Source organism: Malurus melanocephalus, unplaced genomic scaffold (genome assembly GCF_030028575.1).
Source record: "Malurus melanocephalus ecotype Western Australia unplaced genomic scaffold, MMel_1.1 scaffold_12, whole genome shotgun sequence".
Taxonomy (NCBI): Eukaryota; Metazoa; Chordata; class Aves; order Passeriformes; family Maluridae; genus Malurus; species Malurus melanocephalus.
The window spans coordinates 4,648,108-4,671,820 of record NW_026623244.1 but is presented as its reverse complement, the minus strand read 5'-3'; the positions used below and the strand labels follow the sequence as shown (position 1 = coordinate 4,671,820).

The window sequence follows — 23,713 nt, the reverse complement described above, 5'->3', positions numbered from 1 at the left end:
ACTATTGCAAACAAATGACAACATCTCTCCAAGGGCTACTTTAGAAAAAGKGTGAAGCAGCCCCAGACATTAATACACTTGTTAAGTAAAGTATTAAGGCTGTGCCCATASTGTGGAAACCAAAAAGCCAGCATTTCAGAGAGGATAAAGACAGGGAGCACAAAATACAGCATGATTTTGTGCGTGCAAGCCTCCTCAATTACTGCCTATTCCAGTTTGTTTGTTCATACTAATCCTGTCACCTCCACAGGAAAAACATAGWAGGGTGCAAGGCTTGTACAAGCCTCTTCCCTTTGGTTTAGGTTATTGAATAGAACTGTGGGGTCAACCCTTGGGGTTGGATTTTAGCTAATAAATGATTTCTTGAACCATTGTGAAAGATTACGTGAGTATCGAGTCAGTGCTAACAGGCATGTGGTACAAAAAAAATGGATCCTAGACTCTGGAAAATTAAACCCATTAAGTTTCAGGTGCCAGAATTTGACCGTACTCCAAAAACACTGAAATGAGAATGAAGTAGTTTCCAGTGTCAAGTCCCATACAGCAGGAGAAGGTACCAAGAAGATACTAAGATGCATCCCACTTAACAAAAAAACCCTAAAACAAAGCCCTCTTTGTGCTTCTTAGTCTTTTGAAAGGGCATTAATCCTTTTCCTCCTGCTATTGGACAGTCAGAAAGCAATTAGCCTTGCCCACAGTGGTGAAAGAGGATAAATAATAAGAGGCAAGATAGGTATTCAGACAGACAACTGATTAATGGTCTCTCTCCTGCTACAGTTCAGAGAATCAGTGCAAGGGTACACTTCAAATTATGTCTTCCTGACTCTAGCAGTTTGAATGGTGCCCAGGGTTTAACTAGTTGACATATTTGGTCAAAGAAAAATGCTGTTTGAATGGTGCCCAGGGTTTAACTAGTTGACATATTTGGTCAAAGAAAAATAAATACATTGATGACCCATTTGAAGAAACATCAATGTGAGCCTGTAAGCTCATTATAGAAAAGTGAACAATCTCTAAGTGATGTAATTATCTAAGACTAGTGCTCCAATGTAATTAAGATTGTCTTCCAGTGTTTCTCCTTACTCCCATCATAATCCTATTTGTCTACTTCCTCAGCATGTTGCAGCTTGAAGTTTTCATCAGATTTCCAGGTAAGGAGCATGAAAAGAGCACCTGGTCAAACGCTTCTATAGGTTACTGGAAAWTCACTGTTATTATACATCAGAGAAGCTGTATTTGTAACCAARTTTGCATGTTTTAATATTAAGTACCTAGATCTTAAAGGAATGCTGCCAGTTTGATACACTACCTGATTGGCATTGTGTCCCAACCAACACCTCACATCTCCAAGTTAAGAGGAAGATAAGGACTGCGTGGTTCAAACAAAAAGCCCAAGACCCAGCAGTAAGACTAGATTTCACAGAATGAAGAGGCACTGAAATAAAGCTATTGTTTTTCTTGAAATCAGGGAGAGAACCAACCTCTTATGACAGCACAAGACTTATGACATAGCTGATAAGGTTTTAGCTAAATTAAACTGGGCACCATAAKAAAGTTAGGTAAGTTTGTTTTACTCTGAGGGAGGTGCTTGTACATTTGTTTTCCATGGATCAATTTATTTGAAGCATCACAGTCAAAAAAGATGAACTGGTATAAAAAGCAGGTATAAAACCAGAACACTTATTTACATTTAATTCATAAAATGGTAACTGATAATGCTGACAAAGCATATTTCCACATCCCTTTCTGGTATTTTAGATCTACTGAGAAAACAGAAAATTATTTACTTAACAACATACATATATATTTAACATAACAGCACCATAATCTGCAGGGTTTTTTTTTTTCTTAAAACTTCACAAGCTGCAACTTATAAAAATGGGACCAAGGCATGAGACTGAGCAAGGAAATTGTTTGATTCAACTTTGCATCAATATATCACGATACAGAGAGACTGAGAAAAACCAAAACACATTATGGCTCAGTAAGATAAAAATATTTAAAAACAGGGATCTGCAGAGGATATATCTTAATTCAGCAATCTTAAAGGATGCTTAGATTTCTGAAGAATCTCTTCCGTCATTTCCTCCATTTTGTTCTCCACTGTAGCTGCAGATTTGTTCTCTTTACCTTTTTTGAGACTTCTTTTGTGCTGGGATTTAAAGAAAATACCCAATGTTAAAGAAATACAAAGAAATTAAAAGCTTCTTGCTCATGAGCAATGCAGTACATAGTGTTCTGGGGAAAAAAAACTGACATAGAAACCTTTTTAGGAGTTAATATTTACTAAAGAAATTGCCTGTAGACACACAGAAGCAATCGGCTGCTGATTTTAAAGGACCCACAACAAGAAAACATGCTTTCCCCAGCAAGAAAACTCCCAGACATATATATACCAAGAAGTTTATACTGACACATTGATAGAGCAAAAAGGTCAAAAGCAAGTAAGAAAACCCAAACCCCATGAAGACTCAATATTTCTGCCGGGCCTCTGAGAAAATACTCCACATAATTTCAACTGTTCCATTAACAAGTATGTGTCTAGCAAATTATAACAATTTTTTTCATGCAGGATTATTTGCTGAGGAGTTTTCAACTGTCTGTCTAGCTTGTCAAAGATCTGCATTATTTTATCCACTATTAACTATCAGAATCTGCTGTTACTTTAACTCAAATTTAACAAAGCATTTTCTACAGAATGTAAAGAAGTTGTGAGACTACACAAAAACACAAGAAGTTATTTGAAACTACTTTTACAGTATTGCACTATTACAGAACAATAATTTTTCTTCCCTCAAATACACAGCTGTTTTGCTTATCTGTGGAAGTTACCTGGAAAAAAGGAATGCCACCATTTGTGTGGCAATATATGTTTGTATCCATTAAGTATTTGTCACAAGCAAGACTTTCACTGGATTCTTGCAACTCCCCTTCTCCTTCCAACAGGTCCTAAAACAGAAATTTTTTCAGAAAAATGTATTTAGCATGTCAATTTCCTCAATAAATACATTAAGCATGACCGGATCTATAAAAGACACGAAATTTATCTTTCAAAAATAGAAATGAAATCGAAATCATTAATATTATTGCTTATTTTTCAAGAGAATGTTTTTGTCAAAAGTTTAGCACATTTGAGTCCAAGTACACTGAGTAAAATACAAAGGCTACAGCAGCCCCAGGGTTCCAGTCAACTCTCCACAAGGGCATGAAAAATCTCAAAGATGTGAAATCTTCATTTRAGAACCTCATTTGCCATTTATATACATACCTTATCTGCATCATCCTCCACCTCCTTTATCATGCTGCTTAGCATAGCATCAAGATTGTGTCGCTTTTGCCTTAATTGCTCCAGAAGTTGTTCCCGGGGCTCTGTTCTTATGAGTGTGACTGGATAGACATAGTTTCTTCTCTGTGGAGTTGTCCCTTTAATGGAGATTTTGCACTTTTCAGTGTTTGCCTTAACTTCAGAATCTTAATTTTACACCAACTCAGTAAAGAAATCATGCTTTGTTCAGTTATGATTCTTTGCATACATCTTAAAAAGGAGGTAAGACTGCTATTACATCATGTCCCCATTAACCTTCACTTATGAATTCTGGTACTTAAATTGTTTTCTGTAAGACCATTCTGTCCCCAACCTGCTTGAATACCTGTTGGAACATCCACTTTAAGATCCTCTTGCAGGAAACCATTAACCTGARTTAGTCCATGCTGTACTTCCTCCTTAAGTGCCAGCTTCTGCTCCACAAGTATCTCCTGATCCACCTTCATCTGATCAAGAAGGCCATTTAGTACCTTCCCCTCAGCAGCCTTTTGTCTGCCAATATGGTCAGCAATTTCAGCTATTGCTTTATCACAGTTTTCTTCATTTTTCTGAAAATGAAACAAAAAAACAACCAAACTAAAAACACCACGCTAACAGGAAAGGTAACGTTATGGCCTCATTTCTAAGATGTGGTGCATGATTTGTGACATGACCTGAAACGAAACAACTGAGAGACCTCAAATTGAGAGGTTTCAGTGCCAGTTTTACACTCTCATTTTGAGAACTATCTTCAGGAGAGAGTCAGTTTCTTAGAAAGTATGATCATTTTAGAAGGCTAGTCATAAGAACAAAGATGATGCCATCTGGCTCAGATTAGTCTCCTCATGCCTCTGGCACAAGCCTTGCACAGAACTCGGATATTCAACTGAACATGAGCATCCTACAAGCACTAGAACTTCTATGCATGTGTAGAGGAAAAGAAAAATATGCCATTCCTGTTGAAATGAAATCCCTGAAGTATTCAGCAGATACAACAGATACAGAGGTGTCTTGAGACTACAAAAGCTTATGCAGCCTTAGTTAAGAGTTGGACTCRATCCTTGGAGKTCCCTTCCAACTCAGAATATTCTGTGCAATTTTYGGTGATGAAAGTTTCTAGTTGAGTTTTTCCTTGTGGAAGTTTGCAAAATAGKATTTGCCTAWTTTATGGCCTATTACAACAGTAAAACAAGGGTGGGATGTGAAGTTTGTAATGGAAATGAAAAAAACCCCCAAACCTGAGAGATAAACTCTTATCAGAGGCCACAACTTGTAGATACTGAAAAGAAATGCTTTCTCCCATATGAACTCAATCTGACCAATAAAGTGATTTGCATTCTCTGGAAAATAGCCTGCATTTGATCACTCTGTGTACATCCCAGGGACAGCACTGGTAGATAAAGCTTTAGAGATAATCACTACCAAGATGATATAAAACGCCCAGAATACAAATGCAAGTTAGCTGTATGGCATTAATCACGACACCATTTTTTGAGGTTATTTGCACTCGAAGTTCGAAGTTTTCCTCTTAATTTAGGCTTTTGATTTCCTCTAATTACATATATTTAAGCTCCGCAACATGAGTCTGCTATCAAAAACCCCACAGTTTTGTTTTGATTATAACCAAAAACTTTTTTGCCCCCTCTACAAATTCTGCAGTAAAGTTTGTCCCASGATGTTGCATTAGACTACAAATGATTATAGGTACCTTTTGTAAACACTGAAATTGCTGTTTCTCATCCTTGAATGACAATAGCTGCTGATTAGTAAAGTTGACCATCTGAGCAGTTGTAAATTCACCCCATGTATTGGTATCCTGAGACACATTTTTGAGATTGCTGAGAAGATGTTGACAGCGGTCATTGGATTCTTCCAGCATTGTCTCGTTTTCAACATTTATGCTCCTGAGCTCTTGAGAGAAATTATCCAGCGATGCAGTAAATTTGCTGTGATTGGAATTTGTACTGCTGACCAGGTCTGTAGTTTTCCTGCAAAAACGTATTTGTAAAAGTTCAGAGATTTTGAAAGGTAGATTTTAACACAATATACTTTCTGAAATATGAGACAAGAACCAGTGAAATAGCACAATCCTATCAAACCAGTCAAATGTAATATTGTTCTTCTGTTTAGTAAATCTGCAGCACTTGTAGCAGTTWGGTTTGTTAAAAAAAGAAGCAAAACCTCCACCAACCAAAAGAGAACCAAAAGACCCTAACCACAAATGAAAARCAACTTAAGCATGACCTTACTTATTCAGTCTTCAGTTGAATGAAGMATGTTGCAATAGATACCTTATTATGCTTCAAGCTAAACCTTTATAATAGAGTCCTGAAGTCCAGACACAGAGGGATACTCCTCAGCATATTGCTCCCAAAATGATTCTTGCTTATGGCAACACRCTCAGGAGACAAGTTCAAGGGAAAGCCTTTTWGAACTASTGTTTACTCTGGGGAAAGCCAAACKGTGAGGCAGAACTCAGCTCTGACATGCAGGGCATGTCCAGCAGGCTTTATAAGCACACAAATATGAAGAGCATCCAATTTTGAAGTTCTYTTCATATACAGATTTTCTTGCATTAGTGTACAGCAAAAATAATCCGCTCCTTACAGGTGAACATTTTCTTGCATAGCAGTGATGGTGGTCTTCAGGCTTCCATTTTTTGTGAGTACATCACTTAAGTTCTTCTGAGTCTCCTGAGCAAACAGGTCGAGYTGGCTTTGCAGTGAAGACATCAGTTTGTCTGCGCTCTATTAAGAAGAATACCACAAGTTTCACTGTTATTCTRCATTTTGTAACTATCTTAAGGGACTTGAACACCTGAACTAAAAATGCAGAAAATGAAGGGTTTTGAAATTCTAAAGCAGAAGGTACAATTGTTGTGTAGTGAAGAYACAGACACTTTGCTTTTGGAGACATATGTAAATGCACATGTACTGGACATGATCACAGCAAAGGGAAGGGTTTTTTTGTTACATTTCTACATAAACTACCTAAAGCAGCCTAACAAAAGCTAAATAGAATTAGGATCCAGTTACTGTCCTCCTAACACTTTTTCTGAAGCAAGTATAATGGACACATAAGAGTTTAAATCAAAGCAAACAATCACACTTGGTGTTAGCTTGTCTTCTTAGTCTGAGGATACCTTTCTATGTGCCGACCTCATCACTTCCACTTCTTCCTTTAAACTGTCACAATTATGTTGGAGCTGAGCAAAACCACTRGCCGTTTCTTCCTGTATTTTTTTCAGAGTGAGAAAAAGATCTCCAAAGAAGGTATCCATTTCCTTTTTATGGCACTCCATCTTCAAAACAAAAAGATTTACATTTAGATACTTATATCTTTATTTAAGAAACTGATGTTTTTCCCTAGCATAATTGATAYAGAAACAACTCTACCCCAAAAAAATGTCAAAGGCAGTAATGGAATATCTGCTGTCTAAGTCTGAAAACCAATAAAAAGCATCTTGACAAGGGGAGTTGATTTCACATGAACTGTAATTGATAGGAGGGGAAAATGTTTCAGCAAGAGAAAGATGTCACCAGAAACAAACACTTGGTTATGACAAAATAGGAAAAAAATTAAAGAGTAAGGCTGAAGTTCTACAYAAGCATCACGAGACAGACTAGATTTATAAACTGAAGCAAAGGACTTCAATCAAAGTGCAGCATTTCTTGGACTTATGGTTGYTAACAAGATAAAACATCATATTCCCCAGGAATCAAAGGGACTATAGAAATACTATAGTATGACAACAGAAAATATTTGGAGTGGTAAGATTTGTCTAAGTTTTGTTTGGTTTTGGTATTTTTTTTAGCTTTATAAAATACAGGTGAGAATATATTAAATGTATTATCAAATATTTGCTACATACAGATTTAAGCATCCACGTTTTACCATTCTATGGTGGTGCTTAGGCAAGTAGTTGTGCCAATATAGATAACAAGCAAATTTACCACACTCAGGAGAGGAAAAAAGCCTGAAAGTTAGTTAAACGGTAGGACTTATGGGACAAGATAAAGGGAAAAAGGCCAGACAAGAAGTGGAAACACTCTGACATACTGCAGAAAAACAAAGAACATGTTTTCTGTAAATTAAATAAAATAGAAGACCAGAAAGAAAAGAGGGTGCATTACCTGGTCAGCCACAGCAGAATATTTCTTCATATTACTCTGAAACTGACAGTTTAATCCCAAGACAAATTCCACCACTGGTGTCAAGCTATKTACTGCTCTTCCTAATCCAGTTTCATGTTCCTCCTAGGAAGAGAACAAAAAAAAGTAAACCAGAATAGGGCTGCTCCTTCATCTACATTTGTAAGAAGCTATTATGTACACATACATGTGCTCTGTTCTGACAATATATGTGATAYAGTATATTACAGATTGTGGGGGTGATACATGAGGGGAAGTGGGGAGGGACACAATCATGGCCAGGTGCTGAAGCAGATACAGGAAAAGAACATCAGAAAAAAAAAATCTATGTAGTTACAGAACCCCTTTTGATCAAAACCAGTTTCAAATATTTAAGTAAAAGTATGTAAATGTACTAACAATTAATCTCAGCAGCTCAGCTTTACAATCAAGTGACAGATTCTCATGCCGTGTTATTTTTTCAGATAYGTGAGAAACTTCAGTAGACACCAGTTCTTTAAGAGAGGCAAAAGATGTTGATACAACTGATGCAAGAATATCTGCTGTAGAAGAACTGGTAGACAAGAGGTCACCTGCAAAAGAAATGAAGAATTACAAATTTTTTTAAAGTTCCCCTGTAAGATAAGAAGTCTTTTAATGCTCATCATCTTACTGCATCCTTACAGCACAGGAAGGCTGTGGATCATCCCAGATACATTATTACTGATGCAACTGTAATCATCACATTGCTTAAATAAAACYCCTTCCTCTTTCCTAAAACAGATACATTTTAGGAAGCAGTGTTTTGAGATTACTATTGCAAAAATTCAGGGTGACTCCTGATACAGGTATTACTTACCTATAAAATTTGTGTAAGATGTCAACATCTGTTGCTGCTTCAAACTGTTTTCAGTAATTGAATCTTGTATTTTGCTGAACAAAGCATTCATTTGTCCTGCAAATGTATTCTGGACAACAGCATTGTGCTGATCAACAGCCTTCTTACGGTCCAGTTTCGCATGGAGCCCAGATACATCTCTTGTAGTTTCTTCAACTGTACTAAGCAACTATAATTTTTGGAGTTATTTTAGTAAGTCTTAAAACAAGAAGGCAAGCATATACTACATAAGGAAAAGCAACAATAGTTCTGAGTTAAAGAAGCTAACTGTCTAGGAAGACAGGTATTTCCTTTTATTTCATCAAATTACAACTGCTCTGGACCCTGGCATTATGTAATTTATATTTTTAAAACATGGAAAAAAGTTACCTACTAAAGACCATTCGTTCTAGTTCTAAAACCAAAGAATTAATAAATTACATCCTCAATAYTTAAGGAATTAAGGTATCATTTATACCAGAATAGTAACTGAAAAATACCTGAGCACTTCAACTCATTCTGAACATCTGAGAGTAAATATATTCTTTAATACAGTACTCAAAGAGGTTTCCAGTACGAGTCCCATGATTATTATTTTTAAATTCATACAAATAGTGGAATCCTGGTTTTGTAGCGACCATAAATAATTTCTGGATCTATTTGCCTCACACAGACACTCCACAACCCACATGTAAAAACAAGGCATTCCCTCCCAGTTTTGCAGGAATCCAAACTGCAAAGCCAGTTGGATTCAGCCACGGTGCCTGAAGATACAAGTTTAATTACTTTGCAGTTCCAATAGCACAACATTCTCTTTCCTGSCTCGTCTGTTTTGATAATTATTACCAATCTACAAACATATCAAAGCCATACTCTAAAACACAGAGGTGCCAGGGTAATATTATTCAAAGCTTTTTACTATTTTTCTACCCCGGCTCATAGAATGGTTTGGTTTGGAAGGGACATTAAAAACCATCTAGTTCCTGTTCCAAGGCCTCCTGCCATGGACAGGGTGGGACATGCTCCACTAGAGCAAGTTATTCAGTTATGTATAACTTACTGCTTTTCAAGACCAGTCATAGGATTTTGAAAGAAAACTACTTATTCTGRCAACTCRTGATAATAGATACTGCAAAGCACTGGAACTCCTGTGACAAACTGGACTGAGGGAAAGTTCGTTCCAGACCAGCCAGAGTGTTCAGCAGTTAACTGTCAATATTACCACAGAGGAAGTCCTGCAATCTAATCCTAGGTTTCCATCTTAAATTCAGGTCTCATTACACTCTCATCATGCTTTTGCAACAATCGGTTTCCTTGAATAGCCCAAGAAACTCCTAAACATAGGAASCTGTTTTACAGTAGGTACAAGAACTGGGACAACCTTGCTAGCTGTGCCATGAAGTTTTTGTTCAGTGTTTTCCAACACTGAAACCACATATTCTTCTTCAGCCAGCTGAACCTTGGTTTCTTGCAGATCTTTTTGTGTTTCTTCTAGCTCTTTCTCCTTGATTTGCAGGTCTGTTTTACACTGTTCAAGTTCATTTTTACTGACTTTGAATAGTTCAGTGACCTAAACAGGAAGACAATAATCAGAAAGGCAACACCACTTTCTATAAACTTGACAGTCTCATTTCAACACTCTCAAATTATGCCAGAAGGCAAATTATCAGCTAGCAATGTAATTTCAGCTGCAGGACTCAGGTCTTAAACTACAAGTTTGTATAGTCTCTGCAATCACTGAAAATATCAAGCCAACACCATTCTCACTGTAATAACCCCTTGCTTCCCCACTCAAAATACAAGAGCAAACTAGTGTTACAGCACAAGGAAAAGAATCCCACAGAACAAACATAACTAGATAGACTAAAGAGTCAGTAAAGCTGATTATATAAAGGAGTTACATATACCAGCAAATTAACATCTACATTTCTCTTAAACAAGGAGCTCCAAYTTTCATGTAATTTGTTAATAGGAGCTCATGACATCTCTCCCCTCATTCTTTGCTCCTAAGTAGATACCTGTCAGATGATAGCATATTACAAGTAGAYTTTCTGCTGAAAAATCAGCAAAGCAAATTATGGTAGTAGACATGAAAACAGCTTTAAAAATAAATACTGCAACCTCTAATTTCATACATGTTGTTTCAAATTCCTAACTTCAAGGATTAGGAAACTTCCATGCTTGACTAATTGGGGAACTTTAAGATCAACAACACAAAAAAACAACGAAAAGAATCTTCTGACTGTTCTTTCCTCAAACTTCTTTCCTCCTTTTGAAAGGAGAATGAAATATTTCGATTTTTTGGCAGATTTAAGCCACAGTTAAAAAACACCACTTACTCGTTTCACTTCTTCCTCCATGACACTGATTTTGTCAATATACTCAGTAATTTGTTCTTCCTGAATTGTCAGCTTTCCATTAAGGGCTCTCAAGCAAGGATTAAAATAAACAAATTAGTCCAGTAAGAGGCAATTTCAAGATTTTACACTACATTTTCAGTAATTTCAAAAAGTATTGCTAATTTCTATATGAATAGAAGGCAATTTTCACTTAAGACAGAAAATATTTAAGACTTTAAGATTATAAATTTCCATTGTAAACTTTCTCTGCAAACTAGCCCTATTAAAAGTGAAGCATATCAAGTTTGCTTTCCTGTATGTGCTTCCACTGAAAAAAAGGCTGTGTGATGTAAATCTGCTTGCTGGGTAATGCTTATGGTAAGTTTCACACATTATACTTAAATTCCTCAGAGCAAGCCTATTAGATTTTACCTGTGAAGTAATTAATTTCAAAAGAACAAGATGACCAAACAATTAAGTTTTCCTAACCATCTTCAACTCTCTGGATTGAAAATAGATTTGAAAGTATTGCTGTTCAAGGATAGGTACCAGTATCTGAGATTTGTTGCTAGTGATTTTATAGAAATTTTGCAGACATACTCATAGTTTTCAAGGGAAATATAGACTCCATTTTTTTCTCGTGCAGCAGCAAGGTCTCGCTTCAGACGCTCAATCTCTTCAGTGTATTCCTGCATAAAGAAACAATCACTTGTAAACCTGAGAATTTCCTTTCTGGTTTCAATATTCAGCTTAAAAAATACTTCACAAACGTAGTGCTCTACAGAAGTTTTGCATAAACACAAGAGCAAAGCACTTCATTTCTAAGTTCAGTATAGTACCATCTAAATTCATACCACTGGATATATATTGGCTGTTTGTAGAGCATTGAAACCTTCCATTTTAAGGTCACACTTGGTTGCATTTAGCAGCTTACAATGGGAATCAGTTTCCTTAGGGGCAGAGCTACTTTACATTGGCTCTTCACTTGTACTTACTGACAAGTTCACTTTAATTTAGGCCCCTTCTATGGAATGAACCTGCTAATACAGCAACTCCAGAAAAAAAAATCCAGTGTCATCTAATGGCTCTCCAATAACTTGCAAACGTGTAATACCCACAGTCACAGCTAGTAGCAATGGCCCTCTGTTCAACTTGGCTTATCAACAGTTCCAATATCTGCAGGGACTAATGCTGTACCAGCAGAGCAGCTCTAGTTTAAAAGCACCAGTTCGGTAATTAAAATAACTTCAGAAAAGCATTGCTACTAGTTATAGCTCCTCCCATACTTACAACTCCTGCCCAAAGACCACCTCAACAAAAAAAAAAAAAAATTCAAACTTAACCTGTAACTTTATTTTTTAAGATATATGTCTAGTTACCTTAATAAGAGCTTTTTTCGTTAGCTTCTGATTAACTTCAGGCTTGTTCATTATGTTCTTTGCTCTATGGGCATATTCCAGTGTACTTAATGTTTCCTGGGAAAAACAGATGTTACAGATGTAATACTACGTCAAGCTGAGGAATTAATTAATATTTTTCTATCATTAGCAAAATATATTATTTATGTTAGGAATAGGTTTTCAGACTTKAAATTTACCTCAAGATTTACAGATGCAGGTGAAATTGTGGCAATTATTGATGTTTTCGTCCGTCCTCCAAGCGAGTCTTGAAGGATTCTTGTGAGTTTAGATTCCCTGTATGGAATATGAGGGGCTCTTTCCACTAGAGCAGTAATAACTCTTCCTAGTGTCAGTAGAGACTGGTTGATATTTCCAGCTTCACGAGCTCTTTTGTCAACTGCCCCAGATCGACCAATGTTTTCACTTCCTGCAAGATCAACCTGAAAGGCAGATTATGCTTCTGTCTCAGATCACCTTGAAGAATGCTTCCCCCAAAATCTTGCAGAACACATAAAAGTGCTTACAAGTTTATGAAAACAATAATTTTTCCCCTTATCAGAAAAAAAGCTCTAATAAATTCTAGTTCATGACTAAGAAGACTATCAATGACACTTCAATCAAATACTTACCAAGTTAAGCTTCCCAATTTTAACAAGTTCTTCTCCATCTATCGTTGTTTCTTTCATATGGATGGTAATTGAAAACACAGAGTGGGAACGGCTGCAAAAGAAACCAGTTTCAGATGTTCCATTAAAGCCAAATATCTACTTGTTATAAGACTGTTCAAGTTCTCCACTCTTTATAGGAAATACATTTAGCCTATGAACTCCAAATTACATTTCCAATACGCAAAGTTATTCTGCCAAGTATAATTTTGTGTGTATACATATGAATATGGTATTTAAAACCATATTTTAAATCCAAGCGAACTGGATGTCATTTGACTCACTCAGTCCTGATAAATGTTAACTTATTTYAAGGAAAATCAAGTTACATGCCTTGGTTTTGCTTACATTTGTGTATTCTCAACACACAAGCATCTAATCAAAACTGACTTGTAGATTTTTTTTTTAGTCATTATGCTAAGAACAATTTCACAGAATGTGAGATTAGGGAACATAAATTTCTTTATTCAGGCTAAGAAAATTGAGCAACTAGCTGAATCCAATATTAAAAACTTAGAAGCTCAATTAATTTTTCAATCAAAAATATTATTAYAGTTTAATATTATAGAATCATTGAATGGTTTCATCCAGCTCCAATCCCCCTACCATGAGCAAGGATACCTTCTTCTAGACTGGGCTGCTCAAAGCCCCATCCAGMCTGGCCTTGGACACTTCTAGTGATGGGGCAGTTCTCTGTGCAACATGTTCCAGTGCCTCCACTGTTTTCTACGGTTACCATTCTCATGGTAAAGATGGTTTTAGGTTGAGATTATTCCTTTAGTAARTTTTTACTATAGGAAGGTGACATATATAGAAAGCCATAGATATCAAATTARACCAGTTTGGCCACACATTAAAAAACAACTTGGGCAGAATGAATTCTCTAAATTCCCTGAATCTCTGACAAAACAAATTCTGTGTTCTAACCAGTGGTAGAAAATAYCCATTGCCTTCCCCCAGCAGATATACATGCTCAGTGTACCTTTAAATTAAAATACAATACAAACAGGGTACATTCCGTACTATTGCAACACTGGGTCACTACTTGCTCACAGTGACAGAGATCACATCTGCAGCTCAAGAATGTGAAGGCAGTAATAAAAACAATGCTATTTTTGACCCAGGGGCCTCTGTTACTTTCTATGACCTGCAATCATATGRAGCAGCTCTTATTGCTATACTACCTTATGCCCAACTTCCATAACCTAGTTGGCAAATTTTGCAGAAGCCAGATTTTGAAATGAGGGTCTTGTGTTGATCTGTAAAAAGCAGATCTTAGCAGTATTTTGAAATTCCAACTTCAGTAACAAATCCTAAAGTATCATTTTCTACTGGTGGTGAGAAAGGATACTCAAGACTCTTACACCAAGTTTATTTAGTAAATAGGATTATCCTAAACACCCAACCACCTAGAACAGCTAGAATAAAGACAACGCACCACTCTGATATAGGTATATCAACCAAAAATCTTTCAAAATTGAAAGGAACCTTCTTTTTGAAAATATCTATTGCAAGTACATCTTATGCTAGTACACACAATCTATTTCACTTATGTCTTCTGTTTTCACAAGCATAGAAAGCTTTGAAAATATTCGTAACTTTGAATTATAYTTAAACTTCAGTATTCTAGAAGTCTAATTAAGAGCATTACAATGCTTTTATCTCAGCCAGATTTAGGTGGAATCCCAGGGCTACTGTCCCAAATAGACACTGCATATTTACAAAGGATACATTAATTACAAAGTATGAAAACTCTTAACAAGAGGGGAAGCTTATTTTAAAAACCACATGGGGAGAAACAGCTTGCTCATTTTTAACTTGAGAAGCATTCAGATTTTATAATGCTCTTTGTACTGATTTTAGTTGAGGTGGAGTTAGTTTTCTTCAGAGTGGCTGGTATGGGGGTGTTTTTTAAACTGCATGCAAGATTGATAATACAGAGATGTTGTTGTCATTGCTGAGCAGGGCTTTTCATGCTGCAACACTGGTGAGGAGGCCCGGAGTGCATAGCAGATTGGGAGGAGACACAGCCAGGACAGGTGACCCMAACTGACCAAAGGGATATTCCACACCATGAATGTACATATGAYCAGTACATAAAGTGGTGGGAGAGGGGTGGGGTGGGGACATATTTGGGGTGATGGCATTTATCTTGCAAGTCAGCATTACCCGTGATGGGGCCCTGCTGTCCTGGACATGGCTGAACACSRGCCTGCCTATGCGAAACAGTCAATTAATTTCATGCTTTGCTTGCGTGTGCAGCTTTTGCTGTCCTTATTAAACACTCTTGAACTCAACCCATGAGTTTCCCAGCTTTTACCCTTCCAATTCTCTCCCCCATCCTGCAGGTCAGGGACTGAGTGGTCGCGTGAGTTTGGCTCCGGGCTGGGGTTAAACGCCATCTCTTCACAGCCTATTGCAATCATCTCACAGCACATGATAAGGAAGAAACTAACTCTGCCTTCTAACCCACATCTGATAGTCTGCGCTGCGACAGACAATCACAAGATGATGTCATGTTTGCACTAGCTTTTTACTTCTTTGGTAAGGCTCTGTTYTTATAAAGAATAAAACAAAGTTTCTGAAATGGGGAAGATTTGTACCTGGAATATGCGTTCATGTAAGTAGCTGCAGTTGTTCTTTTGGCTGCACCCCTTTCCAGGATTTGGTAAACTTCATTTTTGTTGTGCACAGTTACTTCTTCCAAGCCTTTAATAATTACACCCCTCTGTCAGAAAGTAATACATGCTTATTATAAGTCTCTCAACAATCCTGAAAGCCTCAAGATAACAAATTTTGTAGCACYAACCTTGTTGCGAGGATCATCAAACATCTGCAGTCTTTCTCCAACATCAGGAGTAGGATTCAGAAGATCAAAAAGCTCCTCATTATAGATTTCCAGAAGAGAGACTTTCACTGAAAATTCAGTACCATTCTCTGTGAGTTTTTCAAATATTTGATGCAATGTACGAGGTATGATACCTGCTAGAGGGTCCTATAAATGAAAAAGAAATATTTAATTTGTAAATATACTGAAAGAGATTTGGAGTTAAAGCTAGTTTGCATTAAACAGTCTGACTGCATATAAACAASAATGAAGATGACCTTGCATATAAAAGTCACCAAGAGTTGAATGCAACACATTAAAGATGTAAATTAGTGCTTTTCATATAAATGAATGAGACCATTTGTTAATATACAAACATTTAAGGAAAGTCTGCTTCAGAATTTGAAAGCCATCCACTTTTGGTTTTCTTTAGCCTTCTAAAGTTTCTAACTTTGAACTACAGTACAGAAACAGAAATCTCAGGAGCAAAAATATACCTCTTCCCAAGTATATTCTTCATTGGGTGACCGCTCTCCTTCCATTGTGAAGGTCTTACCAGTACCCGTTTGGCCATAACTATGAGAATAAAAATAAAAACGTAAATAAGAAACTAAAATACAAGTAAAATTTCCTAAACCTAATTATTGGCTTACTTACGCAAACACTGTACAGTTGTAGCCCATAATAACTTCATCCAAAATGGGACACACAACACTCCGGTACACATCAATCTGCTTTGCCTGAGCTCCAAAAACCTATTGACACCAAGACAACACAACCCATTTATCCATACAATAATGTAGACCAGCACACTATGTACTAGCTTGTTTCTACAATCCCCATAACTGACCAGCAGTTACCAACCATATCAAATGTGTAAGTCTTTCTTGATGTCTTATCTGTCACTCCTCCAGTGCGGACACTGACTTCCTTTCTTGCTTGATCACAGTCTACRACAGCATAGGAGCTCACTTTAAGTTCGGAGGCATTAAATGGCCTAAAAAGACAGGAGTCAGGAATACTGGATTTAATTCATTGCTAACAACACAATATAATAAGAACAAGCAGTAATATCACTCATTTTAAGGATCCAGAATAGCATAATTGGGCATAACGAACAAAGTTTTAAACTTAATCTGTTTAATAATTGTTCAAGAAAAGATGCCACAATTTGGCAGTTTACAGACCCTGTTTCTCCTTTTATCCACTGTGAGACAACTCAGGTATCTATAGCTTTTTGCTTGTTACATACACATCTTTAATAAGCTAACAGGCATTAGAATATATTCAATTGAAGGGGTAGAAGATTAAACACACCAAACAGTTGGAGCCTTCAAAAAAAAAAGGAAAACACACATGCACGTAATGCTATAGTGAATCAAACGCTGATGATATAACACTCTAAAGCACCAGAAATACCAACGGACCCTACTAATTGCAGGACAGTAAACAGCAATACCAGAACATTTAAAAAGATGATGCAGTCAAATAGTATTTAGTAAGACAGACAAAACATCAGATTGGGGGGGAAGGTCCACATTAATTAAAAGTAAATCATAACAAAAAGGTTTAATAGAGGCACAATAAAAGTTTTAAACTTTAGGGTAAGCATTTTGTTTCATCACTAAGTTAATTTAAGCTTTCAAGCTTGGTGCATACCATTTTCTTTAAAGGGACATTAGCCACAATTTCTCCTGAAAAGTATGGAAATTACCTAAAAAGCATGGAATCCTATTTTATTCATCTATTAGTCCTACTGCACTGAATGTCTACACTACCTGTACTCTTGACCTGAGCAGTCAACTTGAAAATATAACTTCTATAACTTTCAGTCTTTAAAGTATCTTGACACTAGAGACACTTTAGATGCTCGCTAAATTATAATGCTAAAGAAAAAAAAACCAAAAAAACAAAACACAAAAAACCCACAAGCATATGGTTTCCTGAGTTTCCTGAACATTGCGGCTAACATTTCTTCCTCAACACAGCACTGAAGCTGAAGTGTCAGATGCTAAACAGACCACGAGACATGTGGGTGCAAGATCCACTGATGACAACAGAAGATCACAAAAATCTTGCTCACAGGAGCAAGTACCAGCTTCAGTTTCRTAACTTTTAAAGTAACAGAAGGCTGAACAAGGAACACATTCTGCTGCATAACTATGTAACACTGAACCAGTCCATCASAGGAAGTGCAATAGCCCACAGCTGTGATATTAGGGGAACAATTTTGCTGGACTGAAGCAGGAGTACAGTTCATCACCATCACCACTACACAAGCAGCTGCCTGGTATGCCATAGTGACATTTGATCTCAGGTTCATGCCCTTAGGTATGAAGCACATTATGTATATTAACACAATGCTAGCGCATGCATTTTGAGTTTCCAAATTCGTGCTTTACCAAAGCCCAGCAAATGCGTTGCTTGAAGAGATTTTTGGTTTGCTCAGACTGATCGGGTTTCAGAAACAAATCAGGACACCAAAGAACACAATTGCATCTACCTACAGATCTGCAAGATAAGGACAAACTGACTCAATGCAGAAGAAAACAGCAAAGTGGAAGAAACATTAACTAGTTTAAACTGAAGCTATCAAAAAAAGCTCCACAAAGGGCAGGAGGCAAGGGTGGGCAAGAAAGTTTTTAMCAGTTAGAAAACAACTCTTGACACAGCAATTAGCCTTCGAGTCGCAACAAAAGCAGCACACTACATGGACAGTCCTTATGCGACTGTCATAGTAAGCCCTATAGTCTTAATACTAATGCTTAATTAAGCTATTCCAGAACAATTAAGACTGAGGACTGTTAGTCCTGACAGTATTTCAAACCCAATTGCTTTAACAAACTTAGTCTTTTGCAATAGCCTCGATTCACATCAACACTTTCACCAATCCCACAACATTTGTTTCAGAAGCTTTACAGTTGCATTGCAAAGATAAGGGTAAATWTATTTTAACTTCTATATTCATCGTGCCTCTGTAAAACAGAGCTCATAGGTTTGAGAATATGACAACAAAAGGCATTAACACATAACATGTAAGCTAATTCTTGCAGATCTGGCTCAAAAAAACCCAGCTTCTAAAGGTGTTTGAGACACTATACTTCAAGTATTACCAGCATTACAGTTTTAGTATGCATGTTTTAAGATCATTTAAGATTTAGTAGTATCAGTCAGCAATGCTTTAAAGTCACCTCAGAATTCACTTACAGAGAGAACCTAATTTTAGTGTACACGAAATTGATCACTGCATACCAAAAAAAAAAAACCAAAAAATTCATCTCATCAACCAAGACATTTGGTCATTATTACTTCAGCAGCAGTAGAGCCCCATCCCATTGCTTGTCCACTGGAAAGTCTGCATCAATGAAGTTATGCGACAGATATACCACAGCGGGCGTAGCAACAATTTTAGCTGTTACAGCTCAGCGACTTGTCACAGGAGCTCACAAAGGGCAAAATTCTGCCTGGGTTTTTGTGTGTCTCGAATATTAGTCATGCTTATTTTACCTAGCTCTTCTTGAGCTTCCTACGCAGCTTTATACTGGGTGTGAACGGAATCGAGTTCGGAAACACGGGCTTTTCTGCCTTTTTAAGCTATAACAAGTGGCCCACAGCAGCCTYCCTTGTGCGGAAGCGCCGCTTGGCCGCGGGGCAGGGGCGCCGCTTCCCCCGCCCAACCATCGCCCGGGACAGGCGGCTCCCAGCGAGGTGCCGAGGCCGACAAGGGCTACGGGCGGACCCTCCACAGCGATCGCTCCGGGCAGACACAGCGATACCCCGGGGCAAGTATCCGCAGCGACCCACATCTGCACAACTGCTGTCACAAGCGGCAGCCTCGGCCCCCCGCACACACGGCTAGTCGGGGGCATAGCGCAGACAACGCCTGGGCCCGAGTCACGGAGGCACCGACGCGGGACTCCCCGGGGCTTCCCCGCGGACCGGACCTCAACGCTGCCCAAAAAAAGGGCGGCCGCGCGTACCTGCACCGCACCACCACCTGGATGTTCTTGCCCTTCTCGTCCTTCTTGGTGCCGCCGCCTTGGGAGCCGAAGGAAGCCATGGCGGGGCAGGAACGGAGCGGGGGCCGAGACACYGCCACGGTGCCGGAGCTCGGAGCGRCCGCGCGCGCCGCCGCCGCCACCGCCGCTTTGAACCGCGCGCAGCCCGGCCCGGCCAATCAGCGGCGAGCCCGGTGCATCACGGGACGGGATTTCAAATCCTGGGGGTGGCGCGCGGTGGGAATGCTGGTSCTGCTCCGCCCTGAGCGTCCGGGCCCTCTGCCGGCACCTTGAGGAGARTTACACCGGGSAGGACTCCCCGAGCCCCTGTGCTGTCCATCCCCCTGCACCGTGACGCTCTACCCAAGAGTCCCACCTGTGCCTGCCGTACGGCTGTGTCTGTGCCGCCAGTACCGCGAAAAGCCAGCAAGACAATGTTCGCCTCCTCCACAGCCACCGCTGACACCCGGGTCTGAGGGCAGCCGAACCCCTCGCCTGCTATCAGTCTTCAACAGTCACGTTATCTATGTAATCTCTCACAGGTCAAGCCCTCCGGCCATCCGTTCTTCTGTCTCCCGCTAGCTCTCCAGGTGGCCCACGATTTCTTTTAAACATCACGACAAATAAGCACACCTGGCCAATGCCTTGTGGAATGGAAACATTACTTGGCCTGYTAAAAAAAAATAACCGATCAGGTTTCTATTTACACAGTGGGGCACAGCAGTCACCATTCCCAGGCGGGCACCTGCTGTCCCCTCAGCCGGTGGTGCCCTGGCGGGGGTTGCAATGCAGATCCGACGCCCCAGCTGAGCCCTTCTGGCCATGCCTGCAGAGCTCTGCTCCCATCGCTCTGTGCCTTCTGCRCGCTTTAACTCTGGGGGGTCTCCAGCACAACTCATCAATGTCACAATGCATTCTATGCCCAGATTTCCACGTGTTTACAGGTTGGTATTGCCTTATCGAGTAGAGGGAAAATCTTATGTAAGAATGAAAATAAGTAGTTAAAGGCTCAGAACAAAGCATCATGAGTGCACCACACCTATTCTTTTACTTTGAAACTGTATCATGTGAACCACTTTTCCATTTATGTCACTCTGGCTTCCCTGTGAGAGCTTCCTCTGAGGCACTATTAAAAGCTTTGCTAGGTGGAGATCTATGACAGGATAAGAGGTCTTCTGGGTAGAAGGGAAAAAGCAGATGTTAGAGGAGATTCAACTGATCTGATGTGCTTTTTCTGTTGAATCTGAGACTACCATGTTGTCATGTACCTGTTATGGCCTACAGTGCWACAGTGTTTTKCTGTTGTTCTAGGCCTTCGCAATTTCTGAAATTTAGATTGCCCATCTATAATTTYGCAGGTGTCCACACCCTTTTCTTTCCCTATAGTTAGCTGCTTTGAATCTTAYWATACTTCTCTCCTCYGTGAGTTCTTAAAGTTAGTAACAAATGAATCCTAACCCAAAAGGCTTGCAGTAATTTTTCTGACAGTGCCATAAACCAACAACACACTGTATTCCTCTACCATTTATCTGAAGAGTTAGAACAACGTCAGAGCCAATCAGTCTTACATGRGGCATGAAGAACACTAAAAAKCACAACAATACATTTTGCTTCAGCTAAGTAAAGATTTAAACAASCAGGAAAATAAMTATAATCCATGGAAAACATATTKAGATCACCTTTATTTTTATTTGCTTTTCTGTATTATCTATGCTAAGAGGAAAAATMATTTTTACCAACAACTGTGTAGTACCTASTGCTAGATGGAAAAGTCAAATGCARTGCAAGTAATCTAAATATTTACCTTTTGATCTATAGTCCTTCATGGGGATCATACAAAAGAAGACAGCACTGGAACACAAGAAGTATTTTCTTCCAATTTCTGCTTGTTTTTTTTTTTTTTCTAATATGAAAGCAGTATTTTTCCTCAAAATACAACATCTACCGCAGACACAGAAGAGATTATTCAAACCTGCATTTTAACAACAAGAATGTATTTGATTACTGAAAGTTAAACTTGGCCGATAGCTACCTTTGCTATAGTTGTGGTAAGTGGAAAATACATATTTCTGGTATCAAATTAGCTTAAAAAAGCTTATAGTTTAATGTCTGCAAGTCTGTTTTACAAAGTTTATAGCCTAGGTTGTACATTTTCTTACACTAGTACACTATACACAGAAACTGAGTAACAGGGAGCTAGCAATCCACAAGCAATATAAATAAGTATGAGAAAAAGRAAAAAAGAATATTTAGGCCACAGTCTCAACAGTGRTTGGGAGAATGGCCTTTAAGAAGACAGGTACATCATATGTGACAAATGTTTTATTTGTTTTAAAGAGAGATAAAAACATTACAGAAAACTAAATTATACAATAATACGCACAACAGCAAATGTAACAGCTTCACTAGAGGTTATTAATCCCCATATATGGATCAAAAAGGACAATTTTTAACTAAGGCTTGCCAACAAAAAGTCKTTGAATTATAGTGGTATTCACAGGCAAAACAAACACTGTCTTCCTAGGGCCAGTATCAGATCACCTGGAGAATTATAGGTATGGAGGCCTGAAAAATAGCAAAATTGTTGACACAGAACGTTATTRCCTAAGAATGAAGAAAGGTTATATAAGGTATAATAATGGAGAGATATAATTAATACAAATTATAAGATTGAGTGAGACTTCTTCAAGGCTTAGTAACACCCGATTTGATTGCCAGCATGCTACACAATGTACCAATTGTATGGAACACGTGGAGAGCTTAATACTGTTTAATACTATCAGTGACATACAAAAAAATTGCTGCTTGATTGCGTATTCACATTAAAGGGGAAATTACCTGCACCTCAGATAAACAAAAAGCAATTTCTAGCCTGTGAACACCCTGACCAGTTAGCAAGTAATATTCTACACTCTATGCTGTCTACACACGACAAGTTAAACAACAAGGACTTATACATACAGTACTGGTATATTCTCAGCTGAGGACAGTTTTCCTTCACTCAAGGTATAAGGATAATTATGTCACTGTTAAAAAGATACAATGCAGTAAAACAGCTACCATATTGTTAAAAATTAAGGACTCAATGCATGTAACATGATTAAAACCAGAACTGGTTTCAACTAACCAGGGAAAATACACAGAATAAAAGAGTACTTTTTTTTAGCCATGCGTACCAGATCACTGTCCGACATAGACACAGATGGTACCACTTTTACATCTTTTTATAGTCACTGTAATAAAAAATTAACAGTAACATACGGGGATATATGCATTTGTGTGATCAGCTCAGAGTTAAGCTAGTAATTTTCCATACAGTTACCTATTTTCAGTTAAGTCATGCAGCTGGATGACATTCTTTATGTAACAAGAAAAGACACAATGAATGGCAAAATTGGAAATACACAGACTTGACAGGACTGACTGAAGTCAACAGGAAATATTGCCATGGCCTCATTATCTTAATTATTCTATTAAATTAGTATTTTTATATGAGAACAGMCAATAGACAATCTTTTTTTTTCACATATGCCTTGTCAAGAAATTGCTACTATTTATTTCAAAGCAAAGTGGAAATAGCCATCATGAGTTATGCTTTTTTTCTGCCCGAGGCCAGTTTGCTACGGGCCCTTTTATATACAATTACAGTTTGAATTTAGTCCAGAATTTCATCTATGTGAAAAAGACATGCTTCCATTAGAAGCCTATCAAGATTGTACTTAAGAGTTTCACATTTACTGTCTCTCAGCTTTCGGGCCATACAAAAAATACTGGGTTTATTCAAAATTATTTTTAACCTGTCTACTTTGAAGATCACTTTCCCTGCACTGTACATTTATGTCACACATCCTGAAGAGGGATCTCTGCACTGCTACTTCATAAAGCTTTTTCATGGGAGTATTTTAATAATTTCCACACTTATTCTAAATTACACTCAGGCTCATTTGGTCTTTTAGACAACAGCTGTTTTTCCACTAAGGCAGAAGAAGGYAGGACCAAAAGCACCAATTGTCTATGACAAACTAAAGTTTCWTGGGGAAGAAATCTTAGTTGCAGGAACTAGATTGAGAAAGGAATTTCACTGAAAGTCCTCTTTACTTTTGCTGAGGGTGTCCTGTTAAAAAAACCTTTAAAACACAGGAAACATATCCAAAACAGTATATGAATGTAATT

General features: G+C 38.1%; 1 protein-coding gene across 1 annotated transcript; it reads right to left on the bottom strand.

Moving 5' to 3' along the window:
* Positions 1–886: 886 nt before the first annotated feature.
* Positions 887–20,085, bottom strand: KIF11 (kinesin family member 11). Its single transcript, XM_057381087.1, has 22 exons — positions 19,523–20,085; positions 16,407–16,539; positions 16,200–16,297; positions 16,040–16,118; positions 15,525–15,710; positions 15,319–15,443; positions 12,680–12,770; positions 12,248–12,490; positions 12,030–12,125; positions 11,251–11,339; positions 10,651–10,738; positions 9,693–9,881; positions 8,294–8,501; positions 7,855–8,027; positions 7,438–7,560; positions 6,447–6,605; positions 5,912–6,051; positions 5,013–5,292; positions 3,651–3,873; positions 3,269–3,423; positions 2,833–2,949; positions 887–2,152 (listed from the first exon to the last, which is right to left on the bottom strand). Exons 1-22 carry the CDS (start codon positions 19,600–19,602, stop codon positions 2,030–2,032), a joined length of 3,198 nt encoding a protein of 1,065 aa, XP_057237070.1. The 5' UTR covers positions 19,603–20,085; the 3' UTR covers positions 887–2,029.
* Between the last annotated feature and the right edge of the window lie 3,628 nt (positions 20,086–23,713).